The sequence below is a fragment of the Mobula birostris genome, chromosome X (genome assembly GCF_030028105.1).
Source record: "Mobula birostris isolate sMobBir1 chromosome X, sMobBir1.hap1, whole genome shotgun sequence".
In the NCBI taxonomy this organism is placed as follows: Eukaryota; Metazoa; Chordata; class Chondrichthyes; order Myliobatiformes; family Myliobatidae; genus Mobula; species Mobula birostris.
The window spans coordinates 57,079,316-57,095,360 of record NC_092402.1 but is presented as its reverse complement, the minus strand read 5'-3'; the positions used below and the strand labels follow the sequence as shown (position 1 = coordinate 57,095,360).

At 45.0% G+C, this 16,045-nt stretch overlaps 1 protein-coding gene across 4 annotated transcripts in view; it reads left to right on the top strand.

Moving 5' to 3' along the window:
* LOC140191345 (beta-1,4 N-acetylgalactosaminyltransferase 1-like) overlaps positions 1–7,031 on the top strand; it is an 85,360-nt gene extending 78,329 nt beyond the window's left edge. For all 4 annotated transcript variants that reach the window (XM_072248657.1, XM_072248654.1, XM_072248656.1 and 1 more), the window contains one exon: positions 3,634–7,031. In XM_072248657.1, the coding sequence (XP_072104758.1) occupies positions 3,634–3,851 (218 nt within the window). In that variant the 3' untranslated portion in view covers positions 3,852–7,031. The remainder of the gene's footprint in view (positions 1–3,633) is intronic.
* The last annotated feature ends 9,014 nt before the right edge of the window (positions 7,032–16,045 follow it).

Genomic DNA, 16,045 nt, shown 5'->3' with positions numbered 1-16,045 from the left:
TTTTGGGGTAAAAATGAAACTGGACCAGGCACTTCCTTGTACGCGTGATGTGTGACGTTTTCCTGGCTTCAGAATGATATTGTTTTCCCTGTAGCACCCAGCAAAAGTTGAAGCATGAAGCTGGGAGCTTCAGTCTGAGTTTCACTGACCTGTGGAGCAGGTCTGGTTAAGCTCAGAAGCGCTGTCCCTGAGGTGGCAAGAGGGAATGTGGCAGGGCACCTTCAGAAACAACTGCAGCGTGCGTTCGCGCCATCTAAAGTCCACAGACTGCACTGAAAGTAATAGGAGGTGTTTGCTCCAGCAGCTAGCTGCTATGGTGCTCCTCCAATAAAAGCATGAATGGTGTCACTGCTGTCAGCTCTCCGTCACTGGGATTCAGTCATTGATCTATTATTGTCACCGAGGAAAGCTTTTGTTTGCGTGCCATTCAGATACATCCGTACACTGAGGCAGCAAAAAGGAAATAGAATACAAAATATAATATTAAAGTGAAAGTTGAGTTTATTGTCATATGCACAAATACATTTATGCACAGGTGCCATGAAACCTTACTTGCAGCAGGATCTCAGCATCAGATAAGCAGCATGCACAAAACATAAAATATACACAATGTTTGCAAGAAGTAACATAATTCAAACAAATCAAAGTTCCCTTCAGTGTAGAATGATCAAAGTGTTGCAAAATTGTAATGATTTGGGTTCTATGGTTGTCTCAAGAGCTGAATGGAACTGGACTCTCTGACGGTGGTGTCTGAAAAGAGGATGCTGTCTAAGTTGCATGCCATCTTGGACAATGTCTCCCATCCACTACATAATGTACTGGGTGGGCACAGGAGTACATTCAGCCAGAGACTCATTCCACCGAGATGCAGCCCTGAGCGTCATAGGAAGTCATTCCTGCCTGTGGCCATCAAACTTTACAACTCCTCCCTTGGAGGGTCAGATACCCTGAGCCAATAGACTGGTCCTGGACTTATTTCCTGGCATAATTTACATATTACTATTTAATTATTTATGGTTTTATTACTATTTAATTATTTATGGTGCAACTGTAACGAAGACCAGTTTCCCCCGGGATCAATAAAGTATGACTATGACTATGACTATGAATGGCTATAGGGAAGTTCTTAAACCCGCTGGAGAGAGACTTTATGCTGCCGTACAGAGTACGGTGCAGGTAGACAATATGTTGCAAGGGCCACGATGAGGTAGATTGGGAGATCAAGAGTCCATAATCATTGTATAAAGAATGGCGGGGTAGAAGCTCTCCCTACCACCCTTGTTTTCGATCAGGACAGTGACCTACCCTGTTCTGGCATCTCTCTGCTCAGTGAGGATAGTGATCTATCGGTTCATGAGCGGCATCTCTCTGATGAGTGAGGACACCAGGCTCCTCACTGGCGTTTTTTCTCTGGAATAGGTGAGAGTGAGGAGGTGCTGGGAGACGGCACAGTTCAGAGTGAAGGAGGATGAGAGGTGTGTTGAGAGAGATGTACAAGATTATAAGAAGCATAGACAGAGTGGGCAGTCGATACCTTTTTTCCCCATGCAGAAACAGATAATACAAGAGGTCATAATTTTAAGGTGATTGGAGGAAGGCATAGGGGGATGCCAGTGATTAATTACACAGAGAGTAGAGGGTGCCTGGAATGCACTGGTAGGGATGGTGGTAGAGACAGCTACATTAGGGACATTTAAGAGGCTCGTTGATAGGCACACGGATGATAGAAAAATAGAGGGCTATATAGAAGGGAAAGGTTAGGTTGATCTTAGAGTAGGTATAAGGGTCAGCACAATATCATGGGCCGAAGGGCCTGTACTGCCCTACAGCGTTCTATGTTCTATGTCAGGAGGTGAAAGTACTGGTCTCCTGGCTATACACAACCTCCTGTGTGAGAACAGAGTTGTATTAATCCATGCCCCTCAGCTCCTGCACGTGATCAGGCCGTGTTGGGACATGCAAACCTTAGCCCATGCATCAGCCTCATCAAGGAACCCTCCCAGTCCTGGCGTCCATCCAAGTCCTCTGGAAGAGTAGAGGTGGATGGAGCCAGCAACACTCACTGATGGGACCCTGACACCGATTCTCCTCACCAGCCGTTGGAATGCAGCCTGTCAGTCCTGGTGTATCTCCCCGTGACATGAGTGTGAGTGTGTGTGTGTGTGTGTGTGTGTGTGTGTGTATGTCTGTGTGTCTCTGCTAGTGTGTGGGTGTGCCTCGGTGTATGTCGATCTGTATTGCTGTGTGTGTCTCTCTGTGTACGTTTATGTGTGCTATTGAGCGTGCAGGTGTGCTGCTGCATGTATACGTGGGCGTCCACATTCACACGTGTTTCTTTCTGTGTGGGTCTGTGGGTGTGTCCATGTGCTTGAGTTTCTGTGTGTGTGCACATGCGTGTGTGTAAGAGCACTGGTACTTTTGCTGGTGTGGGGCTCTCATTGGCACATCTTGTGCGACCGAGATGTACAGTACTCTTGACCTCCTAACCTACCTCGTCATGACCTTAATGTCTACCTGCAGCTTCAACACTGTATTCAGCATTCTGTTATTGTTTCTCCTTCTGCACTACCTCGATGTTCTGATGTATGGAATGATCTATCCAGAATGCACGTAAACAACAGCTACTCATTGTACTTAGGTACACGTGACAATAATAAAGCAAACATCAATTCTTGGATCATTGTCTCTGCCCGGCCCCCCACCACCCGGCCGATTGGCACACAAGGTCTCTATACCAGCATAGATTTTGTTCACCAGGACTTCTGTCATTGAAGACCATAGAAACAGAATTGGGCTATTTACATCTATTGACTCTACTCAGCCATTCAATTATAACTGATTTATTTTCCCTCTCAATATTGTTTGTGACTGATTTTGTGGTTTTTTGACAGGGTTGATGCTAAATAAAACAGTGTTTGGGGCACCTAGGCTGGCTGCAGCCCAATTACCTCTGTGGGACCTTACCATGCTCTAAATTATTGGTATTGGCTTTGGGGAAAATGGAACTTCGGAATGGCAAGATATAAAAGCAAGCGATTATGGGAATGACTTGAATTTACATGCAGAAGGCAGTAAAGGACAAGACATGTGCCCCATAGGTCAGAGCCATCTTCATCCTGACCAAAGATGATGAGGAGGGTCTTGGATAGGGCAGCACCCTAGTCACAGGCAGAGAAGGGATGTTCAATGATTTGAATTTGGGTTTTCCGGTGGAAAATAACTTAAATTCTTTACCTGCAGAGTTGTATCACAAACATAACCTCAACCTCAAGTGTAACTTCTTACCAGTTCATTATACTGCCCATTTGCAGAATGTGGTTAACTGAAAGTGAGGCTGATGGCAGGGGGAACCAGGTATTATGATGTGAATATTCTCTCTAGGGATCAGATTAAAAAAGGGATCAGATTAAACGTGATGGGAATCATTTGGTTGGAGCAGTAGCCAATGGGATGGAAGATATCAATAAGGGCCAAACTGGGTATTGTCATGGAGCTGGTCTGCAGACATTGTGCTGGAAGTGACTGAAGGTCAGAAGGTCAGCTTGAGGCTCAAGAGGACACCAGGTTTGTTAGGGAGAGAAAAGTTCATCCTACCCAATTGCTGACTGTATGGACTCTTTGCTTCCTGTGCAGAGTTTTTCATTGATGGTCTGGGCATGCTCCACGTTGGCTCTTGCAGTGACATCAAAGTTGATCATGCTTCCAAAATCGTAATGCCTTGGACAAAACAAACCAAGAATGACAAAATGTACAAAGGATCACGTTATGTCCAGAGTACAGAAGAGGATGGCCAGACACAAGAAAAACAGCTGTACTTCAAGAACCGGCTTAAGTGCATCAAGTGGAGCTAATGTGGCTTCGAGTCCTCCATTTGGTGGGGAAGGGAAGCACCTCAGTGTTTTATCACTAATTCTCATCTCTTCCCACAGACACACAGCAGCTCACCCACATTACCATTATCACCCAAAGCCCTCATGGACAAAGTAGATGCTGCTGAGGACTCAGGGTGCAACCTCACCTGCCTCAGGGCCTCTTCCAGTCCTATAAAACCTGCAAATGCAGGTGGGTGGCTAGAAGAAAACATCTTTACATGGAATTTCGAAGAATGTACAGCAAAGAATCAGAAGTTGGTGAATGACTCCTGGTGCTTATACTCCACACTATACCCCTTCTACTCCAACCCCTTTGATCTCTTTCTGTTCCTATTCCCCCTTTTCTCTTTCACAATCTTCCTCTTAAATGTACCCCATTTGCTGCATCCACTCACTGCATCCGGCAACCTCCTTGTGGGATGTTATTGAATGCAAACATGCCACTCTCACTGGCTCTCCCTCATGTGCATCGGAGAATATGTCCTCCACTGGATTAGTTAAGCACGCTTCACCTTCCATAAATCACATTGACTCTGCTCAATCCAGTTATCATTTTCCAAGTATTTTGATATCAGTAATATTTTCAATGGAGACACAAGAAGTTGCAGAGGATTGATGACCCAGGCTAATTGGGGATGTGAGGTGTGAGAAATATGCAAAATGGCTTCAAGGGGCTATATCCAGTTCCTTTTGGCTACATTTCTGTTTTACTGTATACCTTGCAGTTCCAACACCAAGTACTGGTGTAACATCTCAATTGTGCTGTATAACTTAGCTCTGTGATTAATGGTACTGTGGTTCTAAGTACAAAATGCACAGCTGTGCCTTGGAAGCCATCTTGGTGGCATAGTGGCGCAGCCGGTCGAGCTGTTGCCTCACAATTCCAGAGACCCGGGTCCAAAGCTGACCTCCTGTGCTGTCTGTGTGGAGTTTGCACATTCTCCCTGTGACCAAATGGGTCTCCTCAAACATCCCAAAGGCATGCAGGTTAATTGAACATTGCAAATTTCCCCTAGTGAATACATGAGTGGTAGAATATGGCTAGAGATGGGGGGAGAATAAAAGATAGGATTAGTATAAGTGGATAATTCATGGTCAGTACAGACTTGTTGGGCTGAAAGGTCTGTTTCTATAGTCTATCTCTCTGTGACTTTTTAAGAATGGAACAAGACTTGAATTAATATACAAGTCTAACAAATTGCCAAAGGTTAATTATTCACAAGGTTATGAATGACTTATTTTTGGCTTCTATATATGGCTCTCTAACACAAAATCCTGGTTGTAGCAAATGCCCTTGTTTGATTTTGCAAACACCTTTCAGAATTCAGTACCAAGAAATTTGTTGAGTTACAAAATAAAGCCAAGTCCACATTGCCTTACTAGAGGTAGAAGGAAGCAGCAACTCACCATGACGATAATTGAACTTAGTATGAAGTGAGAGCCAGCATCTCATCTGAAAGCAGCACCTTGGGAAGTACTACACTGGGCATATCACCCTGCATTATATGTGGAAGTAAGCACCTGTATCAGGGAATTGGACATTCTCAGATATTGGCTTGGTTAAATGGCTAGCACTTGGGTTGTGGTTCAGCTTCCATCTGAGGAGGTGCGGTTGTCTGGGTGAAATATGTTTGTCATAGAGGACTACAGCATAGAAACAGGCCCTTCAGTCCATCCAGTTGATACTAAACTTTCTGCCTAGTCCTATCAATCTGCAGCTGGATCATAGCCGTCCATACCCCTCCCATCCATGTGATTATCCAAATTTCTCTTAAATGTTGAATTTGAACCCACATCCACCACTTCTACTCGTTCCACACTCTTATCATCCCTCAGTGAAGAACTTCCTCCTCAGCATTCCCTTAAATATTTCAGCTTTCACCCTTTACCTATGACCCCTAGTTCTAGTCTATCCCAGCAGTGGAGAAAGCCTGCTTGCATTTACCCTATCAATAGCCCTCGTAATTTTGTATTCCTCTATCACATCTCCCCTCATTCCCCCACCAGCCAGGGAGTAAAGTCAATCTTTCCCTATAATTTAGGTCCTAGAGTCCCAACGGCATCCTTATAACATTTTCTCTGCACTCCTTCAGTCTTATTTATATCTTTCCTGTAGATAGGTGACCAGAATTATGGACAGTCATATGCTTTCAGTGTTTGTCTTGAAACACAGAGAGAACATAAGATTAGCGGGAAATGCTTCATCATGTACCTTGTTGCAGTAGCCAAGATCTCCTGGCGGCCACCAATTTCAATTCGACTTCCCGTTCCCATGCTGATATGCCAATCCATGGCCTCATCTACTTCCACTCTGAGGCAACACTCAGGTTGGAGGAGCAACACCTCATATTCCACTTGGGTAGCCTCCAACCTGATGGCATGAACATTGATCTCTCTAACTTCCAGTAATTTCTCCCCCCCCCCCCCTTCTCTCCTTTACCATTCCCCATTCTGGTTACCTTCTCATTCCTTCTTCTCACCTGCCTATCACCTCTCCTCTAGTTTCTTCTTCTTCAGCACTTTACCTCCTTCACCTATCCCCTTTCTTACTTCATTCAGCTTCCCCCACCTACCCACCTTCCCCCTCACCTGGTCTCACCTACCAGCTTGTGCTCCTTCCACTCCCCTCTCCTTCTTATCCTGCCTTCTTCCCCCTTCCTTTCCAATCCTGATGAAGGTTTTGGCCTGCAACGTTGACTGTTTACTCCTCTCCATAGACACTGTCTGACTTGCTGAGTTCTTCCAGCATTTTCTGTGTGTCACTCAAGATTTCCAGCACCTGCAGAATCTCTTGTGTTTATAAGAAAGTAGGAGCAGGAACAGGCTAATTGCCCCCCTCAAGTCTGCCCCAGTAATCAATATGAACATGGCCTCAATTCCCCTTTTCCACCAAATCCTGCAAGCTCTCATTTCCCTGTATGTTTAAATATTATCTACCTCCACTGATGTGATAGAGGGTTATAAAGTGATACCTTAAATTGACTGATGAAAATGTATGCACTGGTAACCAATTAATGGTGTTTAAATTATTAACATGGAAACCTTCACAAAATAACTTACAATATTGATGATATGTAAAAACTACCTGTGGGAAAATGTTCTTTGATTTGAAATGCAAAATTTTATATTGTAATAAAAGTTTTTATGTTTAGCTTCTGATCAGTAGTTCTAGTAATAAGTTTTGTAGTGTTTACAATGACAAATTATATTGGTATAGCACCTTTTATGCTGTAAAGTGTCCCAAGTTGTTTCGTAATCCCACAGTTTAGTTTTGAGGCATCAGTTCAAACTGACATTTCAGATATTGTAAAGAGATTCTATCTTTAGACCTGGAGATTATGAAGATGGATGGGCTAGGTTTGATTTCCGTGTAGCACAGGAAGCTGAGGGATGACCGAATAGAGATCAAGATATAAGGATCATAGTGTGAAACTTTCCCGATGCTGAGATAAGCCTAGAGGGCATACATTTAAGGTGAGGAGAAGGAGGTTAGTGCGAGTCTGAAGAAGAATCTTTTCACCCAGGGGGAGGGTGGAATGTCTGAGGAAGTGGTCGAGGCAGAAACCCTCACAACTTTTAACACAGTTGATCAGAGATAGTGTCACGGTTGCAGAAAGGGAGGAAGACATGGAGGGATCGTCTATGGAGTCTGTGTGGATGGAAATTAGGAACAGGAAGGGGTCGATAACTCTACTGGGTGTTTTTTATGGACCACCCAATAGTAACAGGGACTTCAAGGAGCAGATAGGGAGACAGATTCTGGAAAGATGTAATAATAACAGGGTTGTCGTGATGGGAGATTTTAATTTCCCAAATATCGATTGGCATGTCCCTAGAGTGAGGGGTTTAGATGGGGTGGAGTTTGTTAGGTGTGTTCAGGAAGGTTTCCTGACACAATATGTAGATAGCCTACAAGAGGAAAGGCTGTACTTGATCTGGTATTGGGAAATGAACCTGGTCAGGTGTCAGATCTCTCCGTGTGAGAACATTTTGCAGATAGTGATCACAATTCTATCTCCTTTACCACAGCATTGGAGAGGAATAGGAACAGATAAGTTAGGAAAGCATTTAATTGGAGTAAGAGGAAATATGAGGCTATCAGGCAGGAACTTGGAAGCATAAATTGGGAACAGATGTTCTCAGGGAAGTGTACGGAAGGAATGTGGCAAATGTTCAGGGGATATTTGCCTGGGGTTCTGAGTAAGTACGTTCCAATGAGACAGGGAAAGGATGGTAGGATACAGGAACCGTGGTGTACAAAGGCTGTTGTAAATCTAGTCAAGAAGAAAAGAAGAGCTTACAAAAGGTTCAAAGCACTAGGTAATGATAGAGATCTAGAAGATTATAAAGCTAGCAGGAAGGAGCTTAAGAAAGAAATTAGGAGAGTCAGAAGGGGCCATGAGAAGAACTTGGCGGACAGGATTAAGAAAAACCCCAAGGCATTCTACAAGTATGTGAAGAGCAAGAGGATAAGACGTGAGAGAATAGGACCAATCAAGTGTGACAGTGGAAAAGTGTGTATAGAACCAGAGGAGACAGCAGAGATACTTAATGAATACTTTGCTTCAATATTCACTACGAAAAAGGATCTTGGCGATTGTAGGGATGACTACAGTGGACTGAAAAGCTTGAGCATGTATATATTAAGAAAGAGGATGTGCTGGAGCTTTTGGAAAGCATCAAGTTGCTTAAATCACCAGGACAGGACGAGATATACCCTAGGCTAATGTGGGAGGTGAGAGAGGAGATTGCTGAGCCTCTAGCAATGATCTTTGCATCAATGGGGATGGGAGAGGTTCTGGAGGATTGGAGGGCTACGGATGTTGTTCCATTATTCAAGAAAGGGAGTAGAGATAGCCCAGGAAATTATAGACCAGTGAGTCTTACTTCAGTGGTTGGTAAGTTGATGGAGAAGATCCTGAGAGGCAGGATTTATGAACATTTGGAGAGGCATAATATGATTAGGAATAGTCAGCCTGGCTTTGTCAAAGGCAGGTCGTGTCTTACAAGCCTGATTGAATTTTTTGAGGATGTGACTAAACACATGATGAAGGTCGAACAGTAGATGTAGTGTACGAGGGGTGATTGATAAGTTCGTGGCCTAAGGTAGAAAGAGTCAATTTTAGAAAACCTAGCACGTTTATTTTTCAACATAGTTCCCTCCTACATGTACACACTTAGTCCAGCGGTTGTGGAGCATACGGATCCCTTCTTTGTAGAAGTGGTCCACAGCAGGGGTGATTGATAAGTCTGTGGCCTAAGGGAGAAGGAAATGAGTCCAAGATGCTCTCGTTGCGTGCATGTGCAGTTCAACTCTTTGAGTGATTATGCAGAAAGTTTGAAGTTAATAACAGTCTCCTTCCACCTCAGGCCACAAACTTATCAATCACCCCTGCTGTGGACCACTTCTACAAAGAAGGGATCTGTATGCTCCATGACTGCTGGACTAAGTGTGTACATGTAGGAGGGGACTATGTTGAAAAATAAATGTGCTAGGTTTTCTAAAATTGACTCCTTCTACCTTAGGCCATGAACTTATCAATCACCCCTCGTATATGGATTTCAGCAAGGTATCCTATGCAAGGCTTATTGAGAAAGTAAGGAGACATGGGATCCAAGGGGACATTGCTTTGTGGATCCAGAACTGGCTTGCACACAGAAGGCAAAGTGTGGTTGTAGACGGGTCATATTCTGCATGGAGGTCGGTCACCAGTGGTGTGCCTCATGGATCTGTTCTGGGACCCCTACTCTTTGTGATTCTTATAAATGACCTGGAAGAAGAAATGGAGGGCTGGGTTTGTAAATTTGCTGATGGCACAAAGATTGGAGGTGTTGTGGATAGTGTGGAGGTCTGTCAGAGGTTACAGTGGGACATTGATAGGATGCAAAACTGGGTTGAGAAGTGGCAGATGGAGTTCAACCCCGATAAGTGTGAGGTGGTTCATTTTGGTAGGTCAAATATGATGACAAAATATAGTATTAATGGTAAGACTCTTGGCAGTGTGGAGGATCAGAGAGATCTTGGGGTCCGAGTCCATAGGACACTCAAAGCCACTGCGCAGGTTGACTCTATGGTTAAGAAGGCATACAGTGCATTGGCCTTCATCAATCGTGGGATTGAGTTTAGGAGCCGAGAGATAATGTTGCAGCTATATAGGATCCTGGTCAGACCCCACTTGGAGTACTGTGCTCAGTTCTGGTCACCTCACTATGGGAAGGATGTGGAAGCCATAGAAAGGGTGAAGAGGAGATTAACAAGGATGTTGCCTGGATTGGGGAACATGCCTTATGAGAATAGGTTGAGTGAACTCGGCCTTTTCTCCTTGGAGCGGCTGAGGATGAGAGGTGACCTGATAGAGGTGTACAAGATAATGAGAGGCATTGATTGTGTGGATAGTCAGAGGCTTTTTCATAGGGCTGAAATGGCTAGCATGAGAGGGCATAGTTTTAAGTAGGTACAGAGGAGATATCAGGGGTAAGTTTTATACGCAGAGAGTGGTGAGTGCGTGGAATGGGCTGCTGGCAGCGGTGGTGGAGGTGGAAATGATAGGGTCTTTTACGAGACTCCTGGACAGGTATATTGAGCTCAGAAAAATAGAGGGCTATGGGTAACCCTAGGTAATTTCTCAGGAAAGGACATGTTCAGCACAGCTTTGTGGGCCGACGGGCCTGTATTGTGCTGTAGGTTTTCTATATTTCTATATTTCCATTTCTAACTATCAAGATGAGCACTTGAATCACCAAGGCAGAGAGGGCTACGGACCAAGTGCTGGGCAATGGGATTGGCGTAGATGGGTACTTGATGGCCAACATGGACATGATGGGCTGAAGGGCCTGTTTCTGTATTGTCCGGCTTGGTAGCTGTCACCAGGGTAACAACCATCTTTCTGTCAGTGGTGGATGGAAATTGTCTTGCCAGTTTAGCTTTGGGGACCTGGTTATCGCCAAAAGGGCCAGCATTCATTACCCATTCCTAACTGCCCCTTGAGAAGGTGGTAGTGAGCAGCCTCCTTGAACCCATGCAGTCCTTCGGGTGAAAGTACTCCCGCAGAAGGGTCTCAGCCCGAAACGTCGACTGCTTATTAACTTCCATAGATGCTGCCTGACCTTCTGAGCTCCCCCAGCATTTTGTGTGTGTTGCTCCCACAGAGCAGTTGGGGAGGGAGCTCCACTCCACCACGTCCGAGTAGTGGGGCAGCCTGCACATTATTTTGGTCTCTTCAATTGTATTATACCTTGGAGGGAAGGGAGCTCGGGGCTTGGGGAAGGCAACCTAGAACAGGGGGAGGTAATTACGGGATAAAGGAGGGAAGAGGAGAGCGAGCAGGGTGCAGTCAGGGTTTCCCTGTGACCTTCTGTGTCCACCGGGACTACAAGGCAGCTGTTCAAACACCAAGAACAGTGATCGAGGAGTATTTTGCGAGAAGTCTATTTTCAGCTTGGTCTCAATGACATCATCGATGGCAACTGCGAAGTGAGTCAGAGCCCTGGCAAAGGCTCCTGACACTTCCAAAGCTGGAGAATGAATATTTACTCTAGGTAAAAAGCTTCAGTACGGTGGTGAGGAGAACCACAGGTATTTAATCTTAGGCATGTTTATATTTCAGGGTGCAGCCAACTTAAAATCAATGAAAAATTATTTTAAAAAAACTACATCAATCACTCAACACACACAAAAAATGCTGGTGAACGCAACAGGCCAGGAAGAGGTACAGTCGACATTTCGGACCGAGACTCTTCGTCAGGACTGATTTCGTCAATCACTCACTTGGAGACTACACCCTTGTAACTGTTGTTGGGTGCAACATTAAGCCACACTGGATAATGGGCTTTAATAGACATGTTAATAGCATACAAGTGAATATGAGACAAAAGCGTGGTCATGGGACAGTGCTAGATAGATTGCATTCATAATTACCATTATTAGTGCAGGTTACAGAGATTACAGATGGTGGAATCTGGAGCAACAATCTAATGGAGGAATTTAATGATAGAGGAACTCCATTATTAGTAGGTTAGCTTAACATTAACTCATACATAACCAAGTTTTATACACATTCTTTTTATTTACATTCTTTTCCCCCTTAGAAAATGTCCTAATGAAAGGGAAGAAAAACTTAAGACACTCCCAAATGATAAGAAATGATAAGGCTTGTAGCCACCCCACAATCTTCCAAAAGCAAATCCACTCAAAAAGTCAACAGGATGGGAAGGTGTCTGGTCTCTACAGAGTGACCCTGTGTAACTGGCAGGAGTGCACTACTTCTCAAACTGAATGAAACCAGCACCACCCGCCCCCCCTCCCCCATCCGTGAGGAACACCCCCCTGCCCCATGTGCAGAAGAGCCCACGTCTCCCACATCAGCCACCTCAGAACATGTAATAACCTTCAGTGCAATAACAGAGAGGGAGAGATGTGCTGTTCACCTACACACAGCCATATTTCTCCAACAGACTCCCCCTGCTGGTGAGCCAGTTCTACACCAACCCAAGAAGGACAGACGTAATGAATCGTACTACTGATTGCACTAGTGCAAGGGTGACGTACCTTTTTGAGAACATGTACCCAAATTGGCAATAATCTAAAGAATTCCCTTGTGTGCCATCATGATTTTCAGCAGAGATTATGATGAATTAGTAAGAATAATTTGGGACATTGTTTAAGGAAAAAGAATGAGTCCTGTTGCTTATTTATGTGTATTCATTGTCTGTGAGGATACTAAAATGTATCACCCAACCCGTTCTCGCAACCGTCCAGCTGGCACCAAACCACATGAGATGTTTTCTATGAAAACATCTCACTGTTCTTGGGTTGTAAAAAATAATTTACGGCTTCATTTGGCAGTAAAGAACATCATTATGTATATTTTTATTATGAGTGGGGTTTAAAGAATTGAGGGGTAGCACTGCATGAGGTGTGCCAAAAAAAGTTTTTGCACATGCCATCTTGGATATGTGTGCCAAAGGTTCACTACCCCTGCTAGACTCTTCCTACTTAGATTACCCCAAGTACAGTATACAGGGCATAACTATTCAGCAGTTATTAATTCCTGGGCTAAGGTAGATGCTTCAACCTCAGAACAAGTTGAGAAGAGTGAGGAGGAGGAGGGTCTCCGTTGGTCAGAGTTGACCATGGATGTTGCGTTCTGGCTGTCTAGATACGCAAGTCTGGGCTGTACAACATGAGAGCAAGCTGTTGCCCATGTAACAAGCTCCCCCTCTCTACGCATCTGAGGAACCCAAAGGAACGGCAGGGACTGATACCGTTTGGTACCAGCAGCATCGCAGGAGTTGCCTGTCAGCATTGAATTCAATGTAGGACTGCCTTAGGGACTCCAGATTTTTTCCTCAGGGTTTACTCCCGAAGCCTTCCCCATGAGTGGGTGCAGCATCAAGGCAGCAGAGGTTTGAGATCAGAGTTCTACTTCTCCTAGGTGAGCTGCCAACCATGGCTGACGAGCCCCATCTGCCCAAGCCCACCTTTGCCCCACTGTCAGTAGAAATGGTTCCACTGAGCTTAGTAGCTAAGCCACAGTAGATGAACTTGGTTGTCAGAGGCAACCTGAGATTCATGCCAAATGGGGCAATTAATAGGTGTGGGAGCTTATCCCAACTACCACCCCTGGTAATAACAACCTTAAGGGACCAGAGGTGGGTACAATAACAACACGAGAGAGACATTCGGACAGGCACATGAACAGGAAGAGTTTAGAGGTGCACTCTGTTACTTGGAGAGGAGATGCTTGGGGGATAGGTCAACCTGGTGCTGGGATGTTGTGTTGGAGGACCAAGGAAGAGTCAGCTGCATTCCTAGGTACATTTCTAAGTTCAAGTAGACCAACATGCAGCAGTTCCCTGCGCTCGACAGACTGGGACCTGCTCAGGCTGCTCCTCTTTAAGTGATGACCAAGTCCTCATGGGTGCTGGGAAGGCCTGCTTCAACACAAGGAGCCTGTAGCGTCAACAGGACAGGTGAGTGAGTGCATGAATCATAAAAGCAGTATCCAGGCATACTGTGTGTGCTACAGGGTTCCACTGAGCTGCAGGTTGACACTGCACCCAGAAGGAAAATTATGCAATTCATGAAAATAACTAGTTTTCTTCTACAAAATCTTTTTCACGGCAGGGCACTTGCATTGCGTACATAAATATGGTATTTTCGGCTAGAAATCTCTTCCCAACCATGCCCTTTTCTACAAAGGAAAATTGCCAAACTACATACAGTAAATGATCCTCATCATCAAACTCAGCCATCTCCATCAAGGACATCATCACGTGGTAGTGCCTCAAGAAGGCCACATCCATCATGAAGGACCCTCACCACCTGGAACATGCCCTCTTCTCATTACTACCAAAACCGTCAGGGAGCCTGAAGACCCCCACTCAATGTTTTAGGGACAGCTTCTTCCCCTCCGCCATCAGATTTCTGGGTGGTCGATGAACCCATGAACTATTCCTCTTTTAATACTTAATATTTATTTATTGTAATTTATGGTGATTTTTATGCCTGCACTGTACTGCTGCCCCAAAACAACAAATTTCACGACATATGTCAGTGACGATAAGCCTGATTCTGATCCCCCATTCCATCTATTCCACACCCTTGCAATAACAACATCCTTTCCATACCATGGCGACCTGAGCCATCCACCAGATCTTGGGTGTGACCTTTATGACTTGGCAGGATCACCTCACTAATTCACCTCTACTCACACTCTGCATCCCAGTGCTGAGTTGGTTCCTTACTCACTTTCAGCCAAGGGTTTCAGCTTATTGTCAATACCCCCCCCCCCCAACTGCCCCATCCACTCCCACCGTCACCCTTGTGGTGCAAAAAATGCAACAGCCAATTTGCGCATAGCAATGTAATGGCGACCAAACTGATAAGAGCAGCCGATATATTGTAGAAGAGCAACTTCTATGAGGATATTAGGAGTGTGTGTAGAGGGTAGACCAGAATCCAATAAAGAACTGTGTCATCCACAGATATGGACATGTGCTAATCTTAGTCTCTACCAACAGGGCCCCTTTGATCGGTCTTCGTTAAAAAAAAGCCTCTAATTGACCTGTGACTTGTATTGTAACTTGTCATGTATTTTGTCTGATTGCAATAGGCAGTCATTGATTAGCTACTAATGGAAGGTGATGAAGGAGCCATCCATTGGTTGGATAAGCCATTGAAGGAAGCTAATTACATATCACATGTCCTCTTATGTCCATGAACTCAGTGCAAAGCACAGGATGAGGCGGAAGAGAGTGCTGGTGTCTAGTGAATGGCTGGAATTCTGAAGTCCAGCAGGGTGAATGGCTGCCTACATTGCCTTGGCATTTTGACCTTTGAGCCCTGGTTTACAGCTAGACAAGGAGGCAGAAGTGTTCATGAACAGGTTATTGAGGAGAGATTGTGTCCAATGCTTGTGAGCTGATGGAGTCAATGCACAGACTGCCATATACCAGGGATGCAAGGTCTTTGTGCCAGGCCAGCAATCCATGCTCGATGCCCTTTGCCCTTCTGTTGAAGACTTCATTGGATCTTGTGCCTCAACACCTTGGTGCCACTGGTCTGGCATTGGACATTTATTTGCAAGTAAGAATGTGCCCACCTGTTCCCTGGCCAACTCTGCCAGGGTAGAGACGGCCGATGACCCTAGATTGAACTGCAGCCCAGAGACAGGTGGAGTGGTTGCCAAGCTAGTAAGAGGTCAGGCTGGAATTGGAGATCAGGGACTCCATTGGCAGACTTGAGGGTACCAGGTATCTGTTGTTTTGAAAAATCTGGGGAATTATGGGAAGGTGGCCTGAGTGTTAGGGCCAATCTGGGATTGGGAGAGATCAGTGGATTAGGGGAGATCCCAAAGAATATGGGGCCAGTGCCTTGGGACCTGCCTGTGGAACCCCAGTTGCAAAACACAGATGTCCCAGGACTGACCAAACACATTTGCCCCACGGACAACATTGACTAATTCTCTGAGCACTGCTGGGAAGGAGACCATTTGGTGTGCATGTAATGTGTGCATGTAATTGTATCTGATTTTGGCTCTATTTTTTGGGCCTTGTTTATTTGAACTTTTGCGGCCATGTTTCCAGACTCTTGCACTGACCCTCGTCCAGACCTCACACCCATAAGTGGCAGCGGGTCTCTTGTCAGCAGAAGGTAGCCTGCATACTTTAGA